At 40.3% G+C, this 25,061-nt stretch overlaps 1 protein-coding gene across 1 annotated transcript in view; it reads right to left on the bottom strand.

Annotated features, from left to right (window-relative positions):
* The window catches only part of NEMF (nuclear export mediator factor), a 68,840-nt gene extending 53,418 nt beyond the window's left edge, over positions 1-15,422 (bottom strand). Inside the window, exons 1-4 of the mRNA XM_076004045.1 lie at positions 15,257-15,422; positions 14,350-14,418; positions 14,108-14,210; positions 10,679-10,804 (exon numbers count right to left, since the gene is read on the bottom strand). Of these exons, the coding sequence (XP_075860160.1) occupies positions 10,679-10,804; positions 14,108-14,210; positions 14,350-14,418; positions 15,257-15,315 (357 nt within the window). The 5' untranslated portion in view covers positions 15,316-15,422. The remainder of the gene's footprint in view (positions 1-10,678; positions 10,805-14,107; positions 14,211-14,349; positions 14,419-15,256) is intronic.
* Between the last annotated feature and the right edge of the window lie 9,639 nt (positions 15,423-25,061).

The raw sequence follows: 25,061 nt of genomic DNA, 5'->3' as shown, positions 1-25,061 counted from the left end.
TCAGTAAACCTACTTTCCTAAATGAGTTTGAGTAGCAATAAGCCTCTTTCACCAAGGTCTGATCAACTCAAGATAGACCAGAAATCAAAATTCCAGACATGAAGGCTAGAAGATCAAACCTTGGTAAATAGGAAAAAGCAATCAAGATCTATCCTGAGCATCAACCAACCTACTGTTCAGATACCACAATGACTACTAGAAACTCCCAAGCACACTCTCTTATATATAAATCCTTAATATCTACTCCAAACTCATCATAGACTGGACCTCCATAGAACCTAGAAAGCATGCTTACTGCTCAGAGGCTTCAAATGGAAAGGCCCTAAATACAATGGGGTGTCTTATAAAAGAAAAAGGATGTGAATGGAAACACTGGTGAAATCTGAACAAAGTTTGTAGTTCAATTAATAGTAATGTACCAATGTTAACTTCTTAGTTTTGACAAATGTACCATGGTGATGTAAGATGTTAACATAAAGGGAAACCAGGTGAAGGTTACACAGGAACTTTCTATATTAGTTCTATAACTTTTCTATAAATATAAAATTATTTCTAAATAAAAAGTTTGCTTAGATTTTTAAAATAGGCTTGGCACAGTGGCTCACACCTGTAATCCTAGCACTCTGGGAAGCCAAGGCACAAAAACCACTTGAGGCCAGGAGTTCGAGACCAACCTGAGCAACAGGGTGAGACCTCATCTCTACAAAATATTATTTAAAAAAAAAACATCAGCCAGGCATGGTGGAGTGTGCCTACAGTCCCAGCTACTTAGGAGGATAGCCTGAGCCCAGGGGTTTGAGGCTGCAGTGAGCTATGATGACACCACTGCACTCTAGACTGGGCAACAGAGTGAGAACCTATTTCAAAAAAAAAAAAGTAAAGATTACACAAATTTATGGTATGGAAAGAATTTTTACATACCATCAAGAGTGAAGTTTAGGCCGGGCGCTGTGGCTCACGCCTGTAATCCTAGCTCTTGGGAGGCCGAGGCGGGCGGATTGCTCAAGGTCAGGAGTTCAAAACCAGCCTGAGCAAGAGCGAGACCCCGTCTCTACTATAAAATAGAAATAAATTAATTGGCCAACTGATATATATATAAAAAAAATTAGCCGGGCATGGTGGCGCATGCCTGTAGTCCCAGCTACTCGGGAGGCTGAGGCAGAAGGATCACTCGAGCCCAGGAGTTTGAGGTTGCTGTGAGTGAGGCTGACGCCACGGCACTCACTCTAGCCTGGGCAACAAAGCGAGACTCTGTCTCAAAAAAAAAAAAAAAAAAAAAAAAAAGAGTGAAGTTTAAATTGAAGCCAAAAAAGAAAGGAAAAGCCTGTGCCTAATATATTTAAGCATATAAGCTTAAATTTAAGAATGCAAACATACTGACCTAAAATTAAGGCATGGCTGCAATGAGTTAAATTCTGGAGATTTTCCTGCCCAAACAAAAATCCTTTTTTTCCTGAACAGAGAGAGAGAGACAGACAGACAGACACTTATAAGGACACCAAACATAATAGTGGTTACCCCAAGAAGAGGAATGAGTCTGGTCTAGGAGTGGTAAGACCTTCAATTTTAATTCTATGTAATTCTGTACATCATGAGAATGTATTCATGTACTACTTGTATAAACATGTTTAATTTAAATGATGGTCTAGATAATTCAGATCGCTCTCCTGCTCAGAAATGGAAAAGCTAGACAAAATACAGAAAACAAGTCTTTTAAGAAAAAATGCAAAGAAGGCAATAAACATAAGGCCAAATCTAGGAAACGAAAATTCAGAAACATGAGATGCACCTTAGGGCTTTTTCCTGAGGATCATTTTCTAATAGAAAAAAAGCAGCTGACGGCTGAGAAGCTGCACATAAATTTTGACAGACTCACAGGACAACAAAGGGGAATAAAAATTGAAGTTCAGTGTCCAGGTGAAAGAGGGGTGGAGGGATAACCCTAGTAAATCCAGCTATGAACAGTGACACCAATAGCTTGCATCCCAGGGGAAGGAGTAAACTGGAAATACACCAGCTTTCCAAGCCCATCTTCTCATCAATTCAATTCTTGACTGGAGTAAGTAATCTAGGATTACTTGTGCCCTTAGCTAACTGTCAGAAGCAAACAAATACCCTTTCTAAAGAGAAATAACATCATCCCAAGCCTCATAAATATATCATAATTTTTCTTTTTTTAAGTTCACAGGGAGCTTTGAAATAGCATCATTTTTCATAAATGCCTGGCACACAATAACATAATCAAACCATGTGAGGAGAGAAGACAATGTAGTTAAAATCAAGAAAAACAAAAGACAATCAAAACAGAACCTCAAAGGAGTCAAGTAACAGACCAGTTCCAATTGATTCCACATGACTCTTGTCTGGTAGCAATAAAATGAATGAACTAAAAGGCAAAAGAAAATATGGCTGAATTTCCCAAAACTAATGAAAAGCACCAAGCCACAGATTCTAGATGTGACTATAACCTCAAGAAGATAAACAAGGAAAAATTCACCTAGGCAAGCCATAGCAAAACTACTGAACTGCCCCCCATATCCAAATCCAAGCATACTCAAGCTCTACAGTTGTCCCTCCATAAATGTGGGTTTTGCATCCTACTAATACTGTATTTTTTATCCATATTTGGTGGAAAGCAATTCTGCATATAAGTGCAACGACACAATTCAAACCCGAGTCATCAAGGGTCGAATGTGTATCATTTTTATAACTGTCAAAGATTTGCTTAACTTATGAAGAAACCAGCTAGATGGTAAAAACAAGTTCTATGAGAAATGGTGAAGTATTCAGAGTGGCTGAGAGAAGAATGATTGTATAAGACTGCCAATTTAGATAAAAACTGTTTAATGTCTCATAGGGCAATGAAACTGGAACCTTTGGGGTATCTTTTCTCTAGACAGAAATAATTTGAATCTCTAATGGGTGAAATTAATTTTCACTGCTATCAGGGGAGAATTATTTGCATTGCTACCAATTTTCTTTAGTTAAAGGCTGCCCTTACAGAGTTATAAAAAAGCCTAATCAACAGGAAACAGCCAATCAATCAGAGATACATATTCCCTGGAGAAAACAATAATTCCCCAGGAGGGCCTACTAGACAACATCTAGCAGGATACTGAAATGACATTTTGTCCCTTTCATCTCTTTGCAAATTTGGAGGAATTTTTTATAGTCTCCCGTTATCATGTCTAAAATTATTCTTGATTACACACATATAAGCTACTCTCCTTTATTTGGCTTGATTTATTTGTATAGACACAAAAAGAAAATGTTAATTAACATATATAAGCCTCTTTGTACTATGGTTACCAAATCAAGAGCCATACAGTAGAAAGCAATTACTACGGCCATAATAACTACTGCTGCCTAGAGAATTGACACGAAACTTGGAATTTTATTTTCAATAGCCTCTATTATTCCAGAGATTCAAAAATTACTCTTATTTGCTCCTAATTCCAAGACTACAAAACCAAATCAAAAACAAATTATCACTCCCAATTTTGTCTATGTTACACCTATAAATGTAGGTAAAACCCCTTAAATCTGCACGAAGTCACCTTCCTAACAACCTGTAGGCTAGGCTCCTACATGCCACAGAATATGTACTAGCCCAGGTTCCCAAGAAAGCTGTGTGGACACTGGCTCTACATATGAAATACAACCTTTGTTCCTTAATGATGGGCTTCTGATACCTAATTAAATGAGATTGATTCACAAATATGGCACTCTAGGTATGACCTTGATCACACACTTTGCCTAACTGTATAATAAAAAACGAATGACAGGCCAGGCACGGTGGTTCACGCCTGTAATCCTAGCAATCTGGGAGGCCAAGGCGGGCAGATCACTCAAGGTCAGGAGTTTGAAACCAGCCTGAACAAGAAAGAGCAAGACCTCATCTCTACTAAAAATAGAAAGAAATTAATTGAACAACTAAAAAAAAATATATAGAAAAAATTAGCCAGGCATGGTGGCGCATGCCTATAGTTCCAGCTACTCGGGAGGCTGAGAAAGGAGGATTATTGAGCCTACGAGTTTGAGCTTGCTGTGAGCTAGGCTGACGCCACCGCACTCACTCTAGCCAGGGCAAAAGAGTGAGACTCTGTCTCAAAAAGAAAAAGGAATGACAAATACTTATTGAACTTATGTTAAATATTACCGTTAGTAAAGAGCCTCAATAAAAAGCATTTGCTCCCAAATTCTAAGGGATAAATGACAGCAAACTACCATTTAATGAATATATGACTATAGTTTGCTAAAGTAAAGTCTACTAAATTAAAGGTTAAGAGAAAGGTAAATGTCTTTATCATATAACCAGCACCAAACATTCATCATAAAAATAATACCAATAATATTCCAAAACAAATAACCACAATTAGATTCTCTCCATCAGTTCACTCAGTCCTACAGAACTAATTCTTATTGTCCCCACCTAGATCATACGTTAGCAATCTATTTTCATGAAAATACATACTTCTGGGCTAAAATGAATCTTACAAATCCTAACTGGGTCCCCTGATACAATCTGGCATCTGCCTAAGCCTACTGCTCAGGTAACAGGAGCCTATTACTTGAAATTTCAATATTTAAGAGTAGGTGTCAGCAAGCTTTTTCACTAAAGGGCCAGACAGTAAAATATTGTAGGCTTAGTGGGCCACATATGATTGTTACATATTCTTTCTTCTTCTTTTTAAAGCCCTTTTAAATGCAAAAACCACTCTTAGCTCACAGGCCTTACAAAAAGAGGCTGCAGGGTATAGCTTATCAACTATTTAAGACTATCTGGTACAGTCCTTTCCAGCAAGGTTCTGAGACCCTTTTTTTTGAAGACCCAATTTCTAATAATAAAATTAGAGATGGAATAGATTCATAGTTGCCAGGGGCTAGGAATGGAGAGAGGATGAGAGTGGGTGTTATTACAGTATAAAAGGGTATCACAACGGCTGGGTGCGGTGGCTCACGCCTGTAATGCTAGCACTCTGGAAGGCCGAGGCAGGTAGATTGCTTGAGGTCAGGAGTTTGAAGCCAGCTTGAGCAAAAGCGAGACCCCGTCTCCACTAAAAATAGAAACAAATTAATTGGCCAACTAAAAACATATAGAAAAAATTAGCCAGGCATGGTGGCACACGCCTGTAGTCCCAGCTACTTGGGAGGCTGAGACCGAAAGATCGCTTGAGCCCAGGAGTTTGAGGTTGCTATGAGCTAGGCTGACGCCATAGCACTCTAGCCAGGGCAATAGAGTGATACTCTGTCTCAAAAAAAAAAAAAAGGGTATCATAAGGAAGATCTTGTGGTAATGAAAGAATTCTGTATCTTTTTTTTTTTTATTTGAAAAGTTGAATGGGTAGTCCTGCCATTCAACTTTTTTTTTTTTATTAACTTTCTGCAATCATTTATTCAGCTAATGAAGTACTTATCAGGTGTGTACTATGTATGAGGCTCCCTGCCTGCTGCAGTATAGTTAGTTGTGAGCCAAACTGAAGACTGGTTCCTGCCCTTAAACGGCTTTTTTTTTTTTAAAGAAACAGGATCTCCTGTGGCTCAGGCTGGAGTGCAGCGGCACGATTTTAACTCACTGCAGCCTAAGACTCCTAGGTTCAAGCAATCCTCCTGCCTCAGCCTCCCCAGTATCTAGGACTACAGGCACGTGCCAACTGGTCTGGCTCATTTTTCTATAGAGACGGGGGCTCTCACTATGTTGCCTAGGCTGGTCTAGAACTCAAGTGATCCTCCTGCCTCCGCTGCTAAAATGCTAGGAGTACAAGCATGAGCCACTGAGCCTGGATGAGATGCCCTCCTTTTTTGGGGGGGGGGGGGACAGAGTCTCACTTTGTTGCCTGGGCTAAAGTGACCTGGCATCAGCCTAGCTCACAGCAACCTCAAACTCCTGGGCTCAAGCGATCCTCCTGCCTCAGCCTCCTGAGTAGCTGGGACTACAGGCATGTGCCACTATGCCCAGCTAATTTTTTGTATATATTTTTAGTTGGCCAATTAATTTCTTTCTATTTTTAGTAGAGACAGCATCTAGCTCTTGCTCAGGGTGGTTTCTAACTCCTGACCTTGAGCCATCTACCCCTCGCCTCAGCCTCCCAGAGTGCTAGGATTACAGTCGTGAGCCACCACACCATGCCCTCTTAATGCCTTCCTTTGCTAATTACAAACGTTAATTCATGAGATTTTCACAAATGGTTGATGAAAATATTAGGCACATTTAGTGTATCTCTATAAAGGATTAGGTACACTTTACAGAGATGGAAACTGAGGCACCAAGAGATTAAGGACCAGTAGTGGGGCAAAAATACCAAACTACCATCTTTTGATCTACTCAGCATTCTAGGGGCTCCCAATCTACCACGAGACTAAATAAGGAGTTGCCTTTGTCTGATACATGCAGCCATTATTCTCTTAACTTATCCCCCAACTAATAATACACACTCCCAAAGCTCAGGACACCAGCACACAGCACGGCTGTCTAGTAAAAAGCCCTTCCACCCCACCTGCGCAACCCGCCGTGACTTCCGGCTACCTACAGAATTCTGTATCTTGACTGCAGTGGTGAGTACCACGTAGATACACATGGTAATATGCACAGAACTATATGAATACGCTGTACCAAAGTCAATTTTCTAATTTTATACTGTACTGTAATTATGTAAGATGTAACAACCAGGAGAAATGGAGTGAAGGGTATATCAGACCTCTCTGTACTATCTTTTCAACTTCCTATGAATCTATAATTATTTCAAAATAAAAAAATTATCTTTTTTGAGACAGAGTCTCACTCTGTTGCCCAGGCTAGAGGGCTGTGGTGTCAGCCTAGCTCACACCAAGCTCAAACTCCTGGGCTCAAGCAATCCTCCTGCCTTAGCCTCCCAGGTAGTTGGGACTACAGGCATGCACCACCGTGCCCGGCTAATTTTTTCTATCTTTAGTTGTTTGGCTAATTTCTTTCTATTTATAGTAGAGACGGGTCTCACTCTTGCTCAGGCTGGTCTGGAACTCCTGAGCTCAAATGGTCCACCCACCTCGGCCTCCCAGAGCGCTAGCATTACAGGTGTGAGGCACCGTGTCTGGCCTAAAACAATTTTTTAAAGGGCACCAGACAATTAAAAAAGAAAACTTACCACTACCTAAGACCACATACAAGAATCAATTCCAGCTAGGCAGCACCTGCAGTGCTATTGCCTGCAGGGGAAGGGGCAGAAAGACGGTAAAAGGAAGCATTGGCAAAGAGAAGTGCAGGAATCAGCAGCTGGTCTCATTGCCCCTGTCCCACATCCAGGTTATCCTATCACAAAATCCCCCGAGAGGACCAGTATCAACAATGAAGTGTTCATGCTTAAGGCTTCAGAAGTCTTTGTCTAATAACTAGCCATCTGGTCCTACAGACACCATAGCAAAAAAGTAAAGAAAGCACTAACTGATGACGATTCATTAAATACTCCAAAAGAAACAGAAACTTCAGTCTCTTATATGTACAATACCAAATAATGTTTTGATAGCTTAATGCCTATGGTTTATAGAAGAGATGAAGGGGAAAAGAGAGAAGGAAAATGATTAGAATGAGAAAAAGAATGAAGAAGCTAAATCCTTAGTCAAAATTAACTTAATTATGACCCTTCTGAATCAGTTCCATTGCTCCTATGTAAGCACAATCCTGTGGGATTTTAACTTAACTTTTCCGAAACTCCAAGTAGATCCTATTCTTTCCTGACTAAGGTATGGCATTCAGCACACCTACACTATAAATAAATACAACATGGAGTAACCGTTGGAGGACAATTCTCCATGGATTTCTCATGTTCCTGCATAGATGGAACAAAGGAGGTGTTTGAACAGCAATCATGCCTTAGAAGCTAGAGACAGTGTGGCCTTCTGTAAAGAATAAGAGATATGTATTTCCCCAGAGACATCCCAAGTTAATGAAGGTAAAGCTCTCTCCTTCTCTCCCCTGTACACATTTGCTTACATGACGGGGTAATGAGTAATATCTTTCTGGAGGGCAGAATCACTACCAGCCTTGTTAAAAGATTATATTCTCCTTATTATCACATTGAGAATTTTTAAAAAATCATATTCTCCTAATTTCAAGATTCCTCTCCTTCCCTCTCCTTTGGTGCATCACACTGTACACACAAGTAACATTTGGCCCTCATCATATTACCCTGTGAGAATTAGAAACTAACACAAGGTACTGCTCTGGTTGCTGTTTTGCTATATCATAAATGGTCTACTTCTCTGACCCAGAGGTCTTGTGTTCTTCTGTCAATATGAGTGTGTACAAATACAGTAGTGTGTAAATAAAATATAAAACTATAGGAGGCAAACTTGTAAGCAGTGTAAATTCTCAGCCCCTTCACAATTTCGAACTTAAAAAGTAACTCACACAGAAACCTCAACTGCTTGCTCTACATTAACACTTAAAGATTATTATGTAGTTAGAGCATTATAAAGAGATCTTCTACAATTCTATGTTGTAGTGAAAATGACTATTATTTAAAACTGTGGGCCAGGCACGGTGGCTCACGCCTGTAATCCTAGTACTCTGGGAGGCCAAGGTGGGCGGATTGCTCGAGGTCAGGAGTTCGAAACCAGCCTGAGCAAGAGCGAAACCCCATCTCTACTATAAATAGAAAGAAATTAATTGGTCAATTAATATATATAGAAAAAATTAGCCGGGCATGGTGACGCATGCCTGTAGTCCCAGCTACTCGGGAGGCTGAGGCAGCAGGATTGTTTGAGCCCAAAAGTTTGAGGTTGCTATGAGCTAGGCTGACACCACGGCAATCACTCTAGCCTAGGCAACAAAGTGAGACTCTGTCTCAAAATAAATAAATAAATAAAATAAAATAAAATTGTGTTTAATCGGGTGTCAGGCAGGTGGGAGGGGGGAGGAGGGGATGGGAATATACAAACACAATGAGAGAGATGTGCAACATCTGGGGGATGGTCACTCTTGAAGCTCTGATTCGAGGGGGGGGGCCATGGGCAATATATGTAACCTTAACATCTGTACCCCATAATATGCTGAAATTAAAAAAAAATACAAAAAAATAAATACATTTGTGTTTAGTTGCTGAGATTTCTAAATTGATATGAAATATGAAAGATAAAGAAATTACTGGGGAAGAAAAGATTTCTTAAATAAGATACAAAAAAATCACCAAGTATAAAGAAAAGGATAAACTAAACTACTTTAAAATCGAGAACCATTAAAAGAGTAAAAAATTGAGTTAGAGGAAAAGGATATTTACAACACAAATAACCAGCAAAGGGCTCATAATCAGATTACATAAAGAGCTCTACTGAACTGAAAGACAGACAATACCAAGTGTTGACAAGAATGTGGAGCTAAAGGAACCCTAAACAACATCAATGAATCTCACAAACAAATACTAATGAAGGTAAACCCCAAAATGAACAGACTATAGTCATACATGGCTTACCAACGGGGATATGGTCTAAGAAATGTGGCGATTTGTCATCATGCAAACATCATAAAGTGTACTTACATAAAACTACTTGGCATACAATACTACACACCCAGGCTCTATGGTATAGCCTATTGTTCCCAAGCTACAAACCTGTACAGCATGTTATGTACTGAACACTATAGGCAACTGTAGCACAATGGTAAATATTTGTATACCTAAACATATGTAAACATAGAAAAGGTACAGTAAAATTATGGTATAAAAGATTTTAAAAAAAAGGTACACCTGTATAGCGCACTTACCATGAATGGAGCTTGCAAGACTGGAAGTTGCTCTGGGTGATGGGTGAGTCAATGAGTGAGTGGTGAGTGAATGTGAAGGCCTAGGACATCATCATATACTACTGTAGACTTTATAAACACTATATACTTAGCTATACTAAGTTCATAACACATTTTTTTTCTTCAATAGTAAATTAACCTTAGCTTACTATAAAACCTTTTTACTTTATAAACTTTAAAACTTTTTAAAACTTTTTGACACTTTTGTAATAACACTTGGTTTAAAACGCAAACACATTGTACAGCTGTACAAAAACATTTTCTTTATATCCTTATTCTATAAGCATTTTTCTATTTTTTTTTATTTCAGCATATTATGGGGGTACAAATGTTAAGGTTACATATATTGCCCATGCCCCCGTCCCCAAATTTTAAAATTTTTTTTAATTTTTAATTTTTGTACTTTTTAAACATTTTTGTTAAAAACTAAGACACAAACATACACATCAGCCTATGCCTACACTGGGTCAGGATCATCAAGATGTCTCCAGGTGATAGGAATTTTTCAGCTCTATTATAATCTTACAGAACCAATGTTGTATATGTGGTTCATCATTGACCAAAACATCATCATGCAGCACATGACTGTATTGGACTATTTTCTGGTTGCAATATATTAGCCCTGAAATGTAAAGTACCAAATAATTTCTTTGATTCTCGGATCTTCATCTCCTATATTTATAATGCTATCCCAAAGAGCTAAAGTTTGCCTAAATTCATACTTCCAGAAAAAAATGAAGGTTACTACTGGAAAATTATATTTTACTTGTGTGGTACTTATTTTCCTAGTGTATCAACATCTTTGACATAGAAAAAGATGTTCCCAACCCATGTTATATAGCATTATGACATGAATGATTAATAATGAATTCTCCTTTACCCCATCCCCCAAAATTAACTTACCCTATCATAGAGCTCAATGATTAAATGATAAGCGGCTTCATCACTTCCAAACTGAAAATCTACAATTCTATCCACACCAAGCTGTTTTGCACTGACTAATCTCCGACTCTTCAAATGTTTTCGGCACTAGCAAGAAATAGAAGAAAAAGGCATTCATACAGTAAAACATAACTACTTCGTATTGGTTTACAAGTAAGCTTCTTTCATTATCATCAGGAATAATATTTTTAAAAGGTAGTAAATAACAGTATAGCCATAAAAACTTACAGATATAATCAGAAGAAAAACATTTTGGACAACTGACTGCTAACTCTGAAGCAGCATTTTACATTCAATTTTTAAGTAGACAATGATAGACCTATAGCAAAATTTGCTTTGTTGCTTTATATGCCCATTAAATCACTTGTTCTTGCCCGGTGACCTCACTTAAAGTCATAACCTTTATTTTTCTAAAAGTTTCTTTCTCTGCCAATCTTTTAAGTATACAAATTGCCTTTTGTGGCTTTACTTATGTTCAAGATTAGTGGTTTTCACTAATCTTCCACTTCAATATATACCAACTATGGACCATGAACTCATGGTATCCTGTAAATTAATCCCCCAAGTCAGTCACATCCAAATTACCCTCTATTCCTACAAACTTTTTCTGTTTTTTAAAGATGGAGTCTCACTATGTTGCCCAGGCTGGACTTTAATTCCTGGACTCATGTGATTCTCCTGTCTTGGCCTCCCAAGTAGCTAGGACTACAGGTACACACCACCTTGCCCAGTTTATTCCCACAAAATGTATTAATTTATCCCAAATAGAATTTTCATGGTACTGTCTCTAAGCTTCTGATTAATCTATTTCATATTCAAATGTAATAACTCCCATTCTTTATCAAACCCCATTCCTCCTATCCCTGATCATAAAGCTCTTGTTCTTATTAACAATTAAAACAAAATTAGTTTTCTTCTGTTTGATCTAATAAAAAAAAACAAAACAAAACAAAACAAAATTAGCATGCCAAACTCAAATACAAATTACTTAGTCAATACCTATTATTTTAGATTACATGCACCATCCTTTAGTACAAATATTTAAGTATGGAAAGCCAATTCTGTAGCCCCTAAAAAATCTTATAACTGTTTCTAATTTTGAAATTTGAAAAAGCCTCTAGTCAAGACCAGTAAGAATGCTTTCTTCAAGACTCAAATACAAGATAAATTTTATAGTGAGGTTAATCTAAAATCACTTTAGAAAAACCAAAAACTTAAGAAATATAAAATTTCATTCTTAAAATTAACGCCAACCTTTTCACATAACTAGAATAGTTCTCTAGACCTTATAGTTCAAATCTACTAAAATTCCTATTTTATGTAGTTATATATTTAAGCGGATACAAGATTTTTCAAACTTCTTAGAACAATCTCTCCCTCCTTAATTCAGTAGTTTTAAGAGTAGCCTATTTTGATTTACAAAGTGACCTACATGTAGGACTATCTTTAAACCCCTAGGTGAAAATCACAGGCAGTTCTTCCAAAGTCCCCCAATAACAACTTTATTCAAGAAAAATAAAGTTAAAATAAAGATAAACGGTATCCTTGAAAGGACAGAGGTCCGCACCATAGAATGGTAAAAAAGGGATTATTTATCATGGTGAGAACAGATGGACATATAGTATATATGTAAAGTTTGTTTTATTTCCCTGTCAGCAACTTGGTGAAAATAATCTGCTCAGTGCCACAAAGCTATAATTAACATCCCCAAACGTGAATACTCCGAACAATCACTGTGATTTACCACATACTGGACATGCCCCTGCCCATGCTATACAACAGTAACAGCTCTTTATTTATAAAGTGCTTAATACTGTTTGCTCCAATGGAGGGAATCTTTCTACACATTTAGATTGACATGTTCACCTAACTCAGAGAATTCTAACATTTTATTTTCAATGATTGGCCACCTATTGGAATAGCCTGATTTGGAGATGTTTACACAATCCTAGTGTCATATCTCTCACTGGTCTGTTACTTCATCTGTAAAACTGAAATGATAATATATGTTCTTCATACTCAACTGAAGTTAAACAACTTAAGTGAAACTGAAGTTAAACAACTTAAGTGAAACATATACTATTCATCTGCTTTATGTAAAGTGTCATTATTATTAAGGATACGCCCCAAGAGAATTTTCTATCCCAAACAGAATTTTCATGGTATTGTCTCTAAGCTTCTGATTAATCTATTTCATATTCAAATGTATTAACTCTCATTCTTTTTTTTTTTGTTTTTTTTGAGACAGAGTCTCACTTTGTTGCCCAGGCTAGATTGAGTGCCATGGCGTCAGCCTAGCTCACAGCAACCTCCAACTTAAAAACCTCAAAAAATTTAATAATCTGATAATTGTGTGACAGTCCTTGTGATATGGGAAACACTTACCTAACTTGTAATCCAAAACAGATTCTAAGTTGCTGGGGGCAAAGCTCTTCTCTGTAAAGCCTCTAATGAAATAACACAATGCCATAACAAATAAATTTCTGAAGGAAAGTGAGGAAGAGAGGAAGAAGGAAATGAACATATATGGAACTCTACTATGTGTCAGGCATTGTGTTAGATGCTTTACACATCACTTCAATTAATCCTCACCAATAACTCCATGACGGAGATATTATTCACATTTTACATTTAAATGAACTAAGTTCCAAGATGTTAAATAGCTTTTCCAAGTTATGAAGTTATTTACCGACAAAACCATTAAATTTAGGTTTATCTAACTCTGAAGTTTTTCTTCTGTACCACATGAACTTTCAATCTATATGTTATGCCAATAAAATAATGGGTAACGTCCACAAATGTAAAATCTCAGTTTTAATAAAACAAAAGCAAAGAGAGAAGTGAAGAGTGAACAGATATGACTTAGTAATACATTAACATCATTAAGTATTCCAACAAAATACAGATTGGGTAGAGGAAAACAATTCACAATAGTGGGTTCTGGAAGATAAGGCTAGGAAAATAAAGGGGAGGACATAGAAAGCCAATAATACCAGGATATAGAATACAGATTCAGAAATTAGGGAACCATAAAAGGTGAGATAGCTAATGAAAACAATGCTTTAGAAAAATTAATGTTGGTTTAATTTAGAATTGTTTTGGTGGGGAGAAGTGTTCTATAGTTAAGAGACTATAAGGTTGAAAATGATTAAAGCATGAACTAGAATGGTGACTGGGAACAGAAAGATTTGGAGAATAGGGTGTGAAAGGTAACAGGGAAAAGTCAATTAATAAATATCTACTTTATTCATCCTATTATCTATCAACTACTCCCTCTACCTTCATTTATCTGTATTTTATTCATAACAGTAAAAAGAAAACCAGTTTAAAAACTCAATTGTTAGTAAGCAATCCCTTAAAATTTAGCTTCAAGCATAACTTAAAATTTACCTTCATGGCAAAACTAGATGGCATCATATTCTTAGGCCACTCAAATTCTGTAGTATGAATTCGTATGCCAGATTCAAGTAAAAGGGTAGCTTTAAAATCTGGTCTGTAGAAGAAAAAAGTCAAAATTATTTTTAGTGCATTTGCCAAAGCTAACTCTGAAACAGACTTAAAACGCAAATTTAAAAATCAGTAATCTCATACTTAATTACCAAAAGTAAAACAAGCCTTTAAAATGTTCTTACTTTTGAAGACGAATAAGGTATGTCTTATTATCCACATCATAAACATTGTTTACTCTCATTCCTAACAAGCTGCAAAGACAAAGGAAACAAGTAATAAATCATACTATTGTTGAAAACATAAAACTGCACACAATTTAATTAAAGCTAGGAAAGAGGGGATCTTAGGATCTAAGAATCTGGGGTCAACCAGGGAGCAGAGCCTGGAGGCCAACAGGTTTTCAGCTCAAAACTTAAATGTACCATTTAAAAACAAAAGCAGTCCATCAGCCCTAGGAACGAACACCTACAATGCCTTGCCTCTTTGAAATGCCCCAATTTGGGGGGAAAGGAGAATAAAATATAATCCAATCAATGTATTACTAAGAGGGGAAAAGGTTAAACGAAGCCCCCGAAGTCTGCTCACACGCCTTAATAACACAAACAAGACTAGAATCCCGGTCTCAGTCCAAATCTGTTAAATCCAGCTAAAATAGCAATGCTCTCTCTCTCTCTTTGGGGGGAGGGACACTGAAGAAACCAGGCCTTCGGTCTGGAAACCTCCGCAGCAAATGACCACTCTGGCGTCTCTTGTTCTACCAAACACTTCTACCGGATATGGGTGACCCAAGCCAATAAGGCAAGAGCGTCGCGCTAGCGGGCCAAGGAAACTAGCAAGACAAGGCAGAGAGCCGAGAGCCGAGAGGGCGAGGGGTGGGACACGCGGTAGGTACCTGGGGGCCCCACGGTATCCTGAGGACCATGGGAAAGACGCCACGCGCTCGCCCACCCAAGGCCTAGCCAGGTCCACAGAAGAAAAGCACTTGGAAAATAAAGGGAAACATCAGACTAGTCTTGTTTTTCACCCGTGGGGCCCCAGCCTCTGCCTCCTGCACTCCATGCACTAGCCTGGTCACTCAGGGGACCGTACCTAGCATTCAGCTCTGCGAGCACGGCGCGCAGGTCAATGGTGCTGAAGCGGGTCTTCATGGTGAGGTTTGAGGGTCGCTACTGCAGTTTCCTCCACTGACTGCTTGACTCGACACCGCTACTCTTCCGCGCAGGCGCACTTGGCGGTGATCTACGGCAGCGCAGAAGACCCAATATTCCTTGAAGCGAAGGTAACTTGCGTCCCTTCCCTAAAGGATTCAGTTGTCAAATGGCCGTCGACTCGCTTTTTATTGTACCTAAACAATTCGAAGCCGATCCAAACTATTCTCTTGAAACTGAACTCCTTCCTTAAACCTTGTGGATTATTCTGGACACCTCGCACCCAAGTGTCTTGGGACTTGAACCCGCCTCCACAGTGACCCCTGCTGGTCGTAACAATTTTCGAGGCGCTTACAAGGAGGATTTCCCCAGGTGGGCTGTAGGACGCAGAGTAGAAAAGCAACGCCACCTGCCCGGTAGGCTACTCGGACGTGTAAAATTTTGACATGTAACAAAGCGGAGCTGTTTCATTCCTCCTGAGATTACCCTCAGCTATCAAGACGAACCCTCAAACAGGAGTTCCTGTTTTGTGGGTCCTGCTGTCCGATGGAGCATTCTGCCGCGTATTTTAGGGTGCTCATCCGACCGCGGTCTTGGAGTCCCCGAGACTCAGTGGAGTACCTGATATACAATTGGTGCTTCGGGAACGCTGGACAACCTGAATATTCAAGTGTTTCACTAGATAATGGTGAAGTAAGGCAAAAATGAAAATAAGCCAAGCTTCCCCACCGGGGGGATTCGCGGTGTAGTGAGGACTACAGTCGTGCTAGAATGTAAATGCAGCACTTTGTGCTGTTAAAGTAGATGCATGGGGAGAAAACATACTTTAAGGTGAGAACTCAAAAAGAGACGGGGTCTCGCTATGTTGCCCAGGCTGGAGTGCAGTGGCTATTCACAGGCGCGATCCCACTACTGATCAGCACGGGAGTTTTGACCTGCTCCGTTTCCGACCTGGGCCGGTTCACCCCTCCTTAGGCAACCTGGTGGCTCCCCGCTCCCGGGAGGTCACCATATTGACGCCGAACTTAGTGCGGACACCCGATCGACATAGCGCACTACAGCCCAGAACTCCTGGACTCAAGGGATCCTCCCGTCTCAGCCTCCCGAGAAGCTGGGACTACAGGCGCGCGCCACCGCGTCCGGCGCTAGCAAGCGCTGCAGGGAGACCCTAGAGTCTGCAGGCTATAGATGGTGGCAATCGGACTTCCGACCAGCAGAGCGCGACTCTGAGCAGAAAGGGCACCGTTGCCAATTCAGAAAACTGGGAACTGCAGGTGCAAAAATGGCTACAGCACATACAGCATACAGAATAGCCCAAAATATGAAATAAACCACTTGGAAGGTTTAGGAAAGACTGGGAGCCAAGTTGACTCTAAAATGTTAAAGTGAGAGGTTTAATTGTACACAAACCATATTAAGGTTGGCTTTGAAGGTATTCCCAGAAGCCCTAAATATTTTGCATAAATGCAACCCATGTAAAGACTACACATTGAAAGGGACAATCCTCAAGTGTTTCTTTAAAAAACAAAAACCGAAGTACTTTATAGCAAAACTCTTACCCTAGGGCCCCAGATGGATAAGATAAGAGCAGGATAACAATTTCAGTTTACGTGGGAGAATCAACCTGTAGACTAATTCATGCTTGCTTCTACCTTGTCTGTCAAGGGAAATGGGCATCACAAGGTATGTGCAAGAACATGCATAAGGGGAGAAGTAGGTCAAGGTAAGTGTAGGGGTTGCAAGGGAACTTCACGTACTAAATTCCATAATTTCTGGGTTTTGGGTTTTTAAATAAATGTAGAAGGTACAAGTGCAGTTTTTCTGCATGGATATATTGCATAATGGTGAAAGTTGGGCTTTTAGTGTACCCATCACCCTAATAGTGTATATTGTACACAGTAATTTTTCATCGCTTGCCCCCCTTGTACACCCCCATCTTTTGAAGTCTCAAATATCTATTCTTCTACACTGTATGTCCATGTGTACCCGTTGTCTAGCTTCCACTTATGAGTGAGAACATGAGTATTTGGCTTTCTGTTTCTGAATTATTTCACTTAGGATAATGGCCTCTAATGCCATCCATGTGCTGCAAAAGACATGATTTCATTTTTTTTTATTATTGGGTAGTCTTCCATGGTGTATATATACCACATTTTCCTTTTCCAATCATCTGATGATGGACAGTTAGGTTGACTCCATGGCTTAGCTATTGTAAATAGTGCCACAATAAGCGTACAAGTGCAGATGTCTATTTTATGTAATGATTTGCATTCATCTGGATAGGTACCCAGTAGTAGGATTGCTGGATTGAATGATAGTTCTGTTTTTAGTTCTTTGAGAAGTATCCAGGCAGGCACGGTGGCTCACGCCTGTAATCCTAGCACTCTGGGAGGCTGAGGCCAAAGGATCGCATGAGGTCAAGAGTTTTGAGACCAGCCTGAGCAAGAGCAAGAGCAAGACCGTCTCTACTAAAATTAGAAAAAATTAGCCAGGCATAGTGGTGCATGCCTGTAGTCCCAGCTACTCCAGAGGCTGAGGAGTGAGGTTGGAGGTTGCTGTGAGCTAGGCTGATGCCACAGTACTCTAGCCTGGGCAACAGAGTGAGACACTATCTCTAAATAAATAAAGTCTTTGTCTTGTAAGTTCACTGCCTGGGCTTCCTAATTGATAGTTCCTATAATTTCCTTTTTTTCTGCTATATTTCTTGTTTCTTTGCATACTTACAATTTTTGTTGAAAATTGGTCATTGTTAGCATTATAATGTAGTATCTCTGGAAATCTGATTTCCTCACATTCCCAGTGTTTGTTTTTATTGCTTATTGTTGCTGTTTGTGAATTTGTGAACCAATGTCGCTGTCTTTACTCTTTGTTGTTTGTGGTCACTGAACCTTCCATTTCATCAGAAAAACACAGTCCACTGAAAATTTCACAGGAATTTTCTAAAATGTAGAACAAATCAACCAAAGAAACAAAAAAACTCTCACCTCACTTGACAGGTTGGTCTGTGTCAGGGCATTTCTTCAACATTTAGCCTGGACATTTACAACTCTACCTTAGCCTTCAATTTCCTTCTTGCTTAGGGTCTGAAGAGCAGCCAGAAATAAGAGCTTAGGGTCTTCTCATGTCTTTTCTGAGCATCTCTTCTGCCCTGGGCAGGTGTGTTGTATAGGCTTCTAGATTCCTTGAAATATACCAGAGCCTTACACAGCCCTTATTCCCCTAGGTATTTCAGGCTTTGGGTCTATTTCTTACCCTGAGTGTTATTTTTTGCACCAGGTGGCAGCAGCTAACACATTTGGATCTAAATGTTTCCAACAAATGCTGTCCATAAAGCATCCCCAGCCCTGGCGGAAAAAAAGGGAGGAGAGGGAAGCCCTTGAGCTGATCCTTATGGAATCACCAGGCAAATCAAAATACACAACCACAATTCTTGGAGAATAAAGTCTGTACTGTTCCCTCTGCTACCAGCACCTTGCTCAAGAAACCTGAGCTCTGTTTTCAAGGCCACTGCCAAACTGGGAAGTAGAAAATGGTAACAGGGTAAATTAAAAGGCTACCTAGGTTTCCTGCCAAAATTCAGCAGTTTTTTCTTCATTAACCATTGCTGTTTGTTGTAATTTTTTAATGAGATTTCAGAATTCAAAACACAGTTGATTCTGACAGTTTTGCTACTTATTTCTTGCTATTGTAGAGGTACAGAGACTAGGAATTGCCTATTCTGCCATATTCTAGTCTGCATATTTTAACAAGGCTTTTTTATTCTTCCATATATTTATTCAATAGCCATAAAGTAAGCCCTAGGCACGGTTTTATATGTGACATATTTTAGTCTCATAAGCTCAGCATTAGGCATAATTGTGTTTGGCTATCACTAATCAATAGAAGTTTGGAATCTAGAATGAGAGATGAGATTCTTTTAGTCCTATGCTTAGATAGCAAACCAGAGGTAGAATACTTTATCCTATACTGGGGAATCATATTTTCCAAGAAAGTTATACAAATTGGACAAATAGTGAAATGAGATGAGATTGAAACCAAGTAACACAGGAAATAATTAAGATTCTTATGGATGAAAAATAATTTTAAATTTGTTATTTGCAAACCCAAGGGTTAAAGTGCTAATTTTAGAGTAACAGATTAAGTTTTAATGTAAAGAAGAACTTTCTAGCAGCCAACACTGTTCAAATAGTTATTTCAGGATGAATATGTAGATATTAAAACTATAACAGGCCGGGCGCAGTGGCTCATGCTTGTAATCCTAGCACTCTGGGAGGCCAAGGCAGGCGGATAGCTGAGGTCAGGAGTTCGAAACCAGCCTGAGCAAGAATGAGACCCCCGTCTCTACTATAAATAGAAAGAAATTAATTGGCCAACTAATATATAGAGAAAAAATTAGCCTGGCATGGTGGTGCATGCCTGTAGTCCCAGTTACTCGGGAGGCTGAGGCAGTAGGATCACTTGAGCCCAGGAGTTTGAGGTTGCTGTGAGCTAGGCTGATGCCACGCGGTACTCACTCTAGCCTGGGCAACAAAGCAAGACTCTGTCTCAAAAAAAAACAAAAAAAAAAACCTATAACAAACAACAAGATAATGTCACAAAGTCAGAAGAATGGGTTATATCTAAGAGAGAGGAGTATTTGGGCATGAGATTCTGGTGCACAGATCAAATTCCTAAATGCTAGTTATATAGTTTTTTTTTTTTTGCTTTATAAATTCTTTAAGCTTACATTACGTATATGTCTTATGCACACTTTCATATATATGACCTATCTCATAAAGGTAAAAAACAAAACAAACAGAGAAAAAACAAAGTTAAAGGATAGGTACATGAGCTGGGCACAGTGGCATGCACCTGTAATCCCAGCTACTCAGGAGGCTGAAGTAGGAAGATTGTTCGAGCCCAAGACTTTGAGACCAGCCTAGCCAACACAGCAAAACCTGATTTCAATGCAGAGAGGGGGGAAAAATGATAGGTGTGGTAGAAATCAAAACTGGCCACACCTGCTTTAACACCCACGGAGTAGGTTCTGATCTCTCCCCACCTTTGAATGTAGGCTGGCCTATGACTGCTTTGGCCAATAAAACACAGCAGAGAGAACTGATTCTATGCTATTTGGGGCTCTATCCTTTCAGAAGACTGGTAGCTTCCAACTCGGTCTCTTAAAGCCTGAGTCACTATGTAAGAAGTCTAATAACTAACTTGCTGTAGAGAGCCCTTGAGACTACATGGAGACAGAGAGGGGCATGCCTGAGCCCAGCTTTATATCCAACCTTGTCAAGTTACAGGCATGTGAAGTAAGTCATATTGGACCTTCCCTGTTAGACCAGCCACCAACTAAGTACCACAGTCAGCATCACCTGGAGCAGGGCAGATTTTGGGGTTCAGAAATCTGGGCAAAGCTCTGCTGAATTATTTCTGAACCCCCAAATCATGAAATATAATAAAGTGGCAGTTATTTCAAACCACTAAATTTTGGAGTAGTTTGTTATATACAATAAATAACACAAAAAAATAGGCAAACTTAAGCAAATACATTAAATACAAAAAGTAAGGGTTCTGTTAAATTAAATTTGGCCTAAGGCTGTCACTATGTTGAGTCCCTAAATATTGAACTGCAACCTAACTTAGTATGTAAACAAATTGAAAGCCCAATTAAGAGTATATTCTTATTACAAATACTTGAGTCTGAGATGATCACAGCAGGAAGCTGTAGCCAGTCACAGGCTGCCAACTGATCAGACGATGTCCAAAAAGGCAAACACTGAGCTGTAACCAATCAAGTTGTTCCTGTACCTCACTTCCCTTTTCTGCCTAAAAATACCTCTTAAATGTAGAGGTCTCTGAACCTCTTGTGGCTCTGAATACTGTCCTGTTCATGAATCATTCTTTGCTCAGATAAACTGTGATACATTTAATTTGTCTAAAGTTTTTCTTTTAATAGTTCTAATACTAATCATAAACAAATTCAGAGCTTAGAACAAAAAAAGCATTATTTTGGACAAAGAGTGTTATTTTTTGTATTTTTTTTCTCTTTTTATTTCTTTTTGGCAGCAGCCTGTATCTGTAAGAGTGTTATTTTTTGAATCAGCATATACTCTGAAAGATAAAAAAGTCATAAACATTTATGTAATATTTATATGGTCTTGGCATGGGTGAGACCCTTCAAAGCAAAACACCAAAAGCAGAAACTATAAAGGATTAGATTAATAAATATGAATACATAAAACTTTAAAGTCACTGTAGGTAAAAAGTATTCTACACCAACCCTCACCCCAAACACAATTGAAAGCTTAAAACTATGGCTGGCACACACACACACACACACACACACACACACACACACAGGAAAAAAGTATTAATGTAAAAATGTGTTCAATACAAAAAGTTTTTTTTAAAAAGTAGAAGTACGTTAAAGAAGACAGTGACTGAAATGATTCCTTTCTGATCTTTCTGACCTCACACAGTTTTGTCAGGTAGAGATTATGCTTGATTTCTCCCATGTATTACTTTCTTATTCCTGCTGTAACAATTCAGCACAAATTTAGAGGCTTAAACAACCCAAATTTGTTATCTTAGAGTTCTGGAAGTCAGAAGTACTGAATGGGTCAGCTGGGCCGCATTCCTTCTGGAGGCTCTAGGGAAGAATCTCTTTCCTGGAATTCAGAGCTTCAAAGACCTGTCTATATCCTAGGAGGTTAGCGCATAGACAGCCTTAGGGAGGGGAAAATCACGCTGCCTGTCACGCCTCAGTTTCACAAAGCTGGGAAGTTCTCGCAGAGGTCCAAGGGTGGTAGGAACCCCAGGGCTAATAGAGGTAGCTACTCAAACGCAGTCCTTACATCCACAGCTAAGTCATATTGGGCCAAATTCAGGGATCCATTTAATGAAAAACAAATGAATCATGCCAAATGTATTTTGCCTCCTATTTTGTAGGGTGGAGAGAGAGCAAAGGGGTGTGTGTGTGTGTTTTAAATAGCATCTCCACGTATTTCCAGTTAATAAAAATGCATTCATTGAAAGGTGATTTTCAAATTCTTGAAAAGTTTCTCTGAAGAACAGGAATAAGACCTAGAAGAAGACAGATCCAGAAACAACAACAGGAAAAATGAGGTCTTTTCTGACGGTTATCTTTGTTCAAAATGCAATGAGCATTAACAGAAAAAAAAATTGAATACAATTAGCTTTATGAAAAGTTTGATCTATGGTCCCTTTCCGTCTTCATTTTATAGACAGTAATGAAAATCTATGTTTAGTGCTTGGAGTCTTTAAATTTTCAATAGTAGTGGGGCGTGGTAGTGCCCACCTGTAGTCCTAGCTACTCAGGAGGCTGAGGCAGGATTGCTTGAGCCCCGGAGTTGAAGGCAGCAGTGAGCGATGATCGCGCCACTGCACTCCAGCCTGGGTGACAGAGCAAGATCCTATCTCTAAAAAAAATAAAATAAAATATAAACACCCAATAGATTATCAGAATAATGTTAAGACTGACGTAAATGCATGACCAGTTTCCACTGCCCCTACAATACCTGAATTTGACAGGGAACCCTCCAAGGCAGTTTTTTCATAAAGATTTTTAATCACAGGCCACCAAGAACGTCTGAAAGATTTCAAGTGTCTTCTTTCATACTTTATTCGCTTACTTCTTTTAAAAATGAGAGAGCACTATGACAGCACTAATATGGCTCCGTGGGGGAAACAGAGGTTTTTGCTGTCACTAGCACTGGGGTGACGACCCAGGCACGGGCGCGCCTTCTCTAACCTCCCGCGCGTCCATCGCGCCCCTCAGCTCCTGAGTCCGGTGCCGTTCGCTTTAGGCAAGGCGAGGGTGACAGCAGCAAGCGGGCGGCGGCACTCTGCTTCGCTGGCCCCTCACTTCTGACATCACAAGGGCGTTGTGGGCTCCGCTTAGGTGATTTTTTTTTACCTACAAGAAGAGAGTAGCGGTGTCCCTCGTCGGAGGTCAGCCCCGCCTGCACACGAGTGGAACGTAAGGATTCGGGTGAGAGGCTGCGGATTGGCCCGCCTTCCGTCCACAACATTCAAAAGCAAAAACCTTAACCGGACCGGGGTGAAAGGAGGTGGCAGCCGCGGCAGGAGGTGGGGAGGGAAAGTCAGGTCCGAGCAAGGAAACAGGGGTGGTAACCGAGAACGGCGCGCTGGACCGCCGCGGGAAGAGCTTGGGAGTCCTCAGGCGAACGCACTTCCCGCTGCGCTGCCGGGCGGCCATTTTCTCCGACTGGCTGTGGGCAAACGAGCAGCCCCTGCCGGCGCCGAGGGCGATTACAGCTTTTCGCCGAGACGTTCTGACCGTGCTCCAGTAGGGGTCAGCGATGAGGTGGCTCCAAGTCCCCAAGAAGCCTAAGCCGACCGGTGAGCTTTAACCCCAAAAGAAGCGTAAAACGTAGGACAAATGGAATAGCGCAAAGAAGGAGCCAAATGTAAAGCCCAATAACATCTTTTCTACTTTTAATGCATACATTAGTAGGCTCACTGGATACGTAGGAACACAGCGGGAGGCAAATTTTCCTCAAGTTTGGAGACAGTTTCTTTAAATTCGGAAACAGTATTAATCTCAAAAGGTGTTTAAAGTGTAAAAGGAGAGGACAGCAAAAGAGACGGGGTCTCGCTATGTTGCCCAGGCTGGAGTGCAGTGGCTATTCACAGGCGCGATCCCACTACTGATCAGCACGGGAGTTTTGACCTGCTCCGTTTCCGACCTGGGCCGGTTCACCCCTCCTTAGGCAACCTGGTGGTCCCCCGCTCCCGGGAGGTCACCATATTGATGCCGAACTTAGTGCGGACACCCGATCGGCATAGCGCACTACAGCCCAGAACTCCTGGGCTCAAGCGATCCTCCCATCTCAGCCTCCCGAGTAGCTGGGACTACAGGCGCGCGCCACCGCGTCCGGCGCTCGCAAGTGCTGCAAAAACGTACTAGAGGCTACGGGTGTGGTGACGTCACGGGGGGAGGGACGAGTCCGGGGCGTGGAGAGCTTGGGCACGCCTGGCGAGAGGCGGTCTTCAGGCTTGATTCGCGTGACGTCATCTGGGCGGGGCTGTTGTCCTGCCCCCACTGGGTTCCCAGTGAGGAAAGTCACCTGACCTGTAGTGGGCGCGGCTTCCGGTGTTTTGCTGCAAAGCTGCGTGCGTTACTGTTTAACAGAAATTGGTCAGCCTGCGCTTAATACTCGTAGGTGTGGTGTCCAGACTTGCAACTGGGGAAAAAAGGAAACGCGATTACCTGGTCCCTCAGCATTACTTGCTTCAGCAGGCCTTACATACGTGCTGCATTTTGAGGGGGACCTTACTTGGGAGGGAAACATATGCTTTTAAATCTTTCATATTCTCAGCAAGCATTTAGGAGGTGCCTGCGCTGTACGAAGGGGAATAATACATAGTGGCAGAGGTTGGGGGTCCGCAAAAGTGCCGGAGGCTAGCTCAATCCTAACTACTAGAAGGAAGGGAGGCTAAGGCAACCGTCTGATTTCGCTGCCCCCACATGTTCCTAGTCCATTATTATTAGAGAAGCTACTGTCTGGGTAGATTAGTGGAAGAATTTGGATTTAGCAGCCTGAAGTTCTTTTAGAGAAAGCTTAGATTGGGAACGGATAGAGGAGAAGAAAGAAAAAAGAATTTCCAATCATGGTTGATCAGCTAGCCCAAACTTTGCCCTCCACCTCTGTGCAGATAATTTTGCTACCTCCGTCTTAGAAAAATTAAAAGGCTATCAGACATGAACTCTTTCAACT

This window comes from Microcebus murinus, chromosome 6 (assembly GCF_040939455.1).
Source record: "Microcebus murinus isolate Inina chromosome 6, M.murinus_Inina_mat1.0, whole genome shotgun sequence".
NCBI classification, from domain to species: Eukaryota; Metazoa; Chordata; class Mammalia; order Primates; family Cheirogaleidae; genus Microcebus; species Microcebus murinus.
This window is presented reverse-complemented; position numbering and strand designations above follow the sequence as displayed.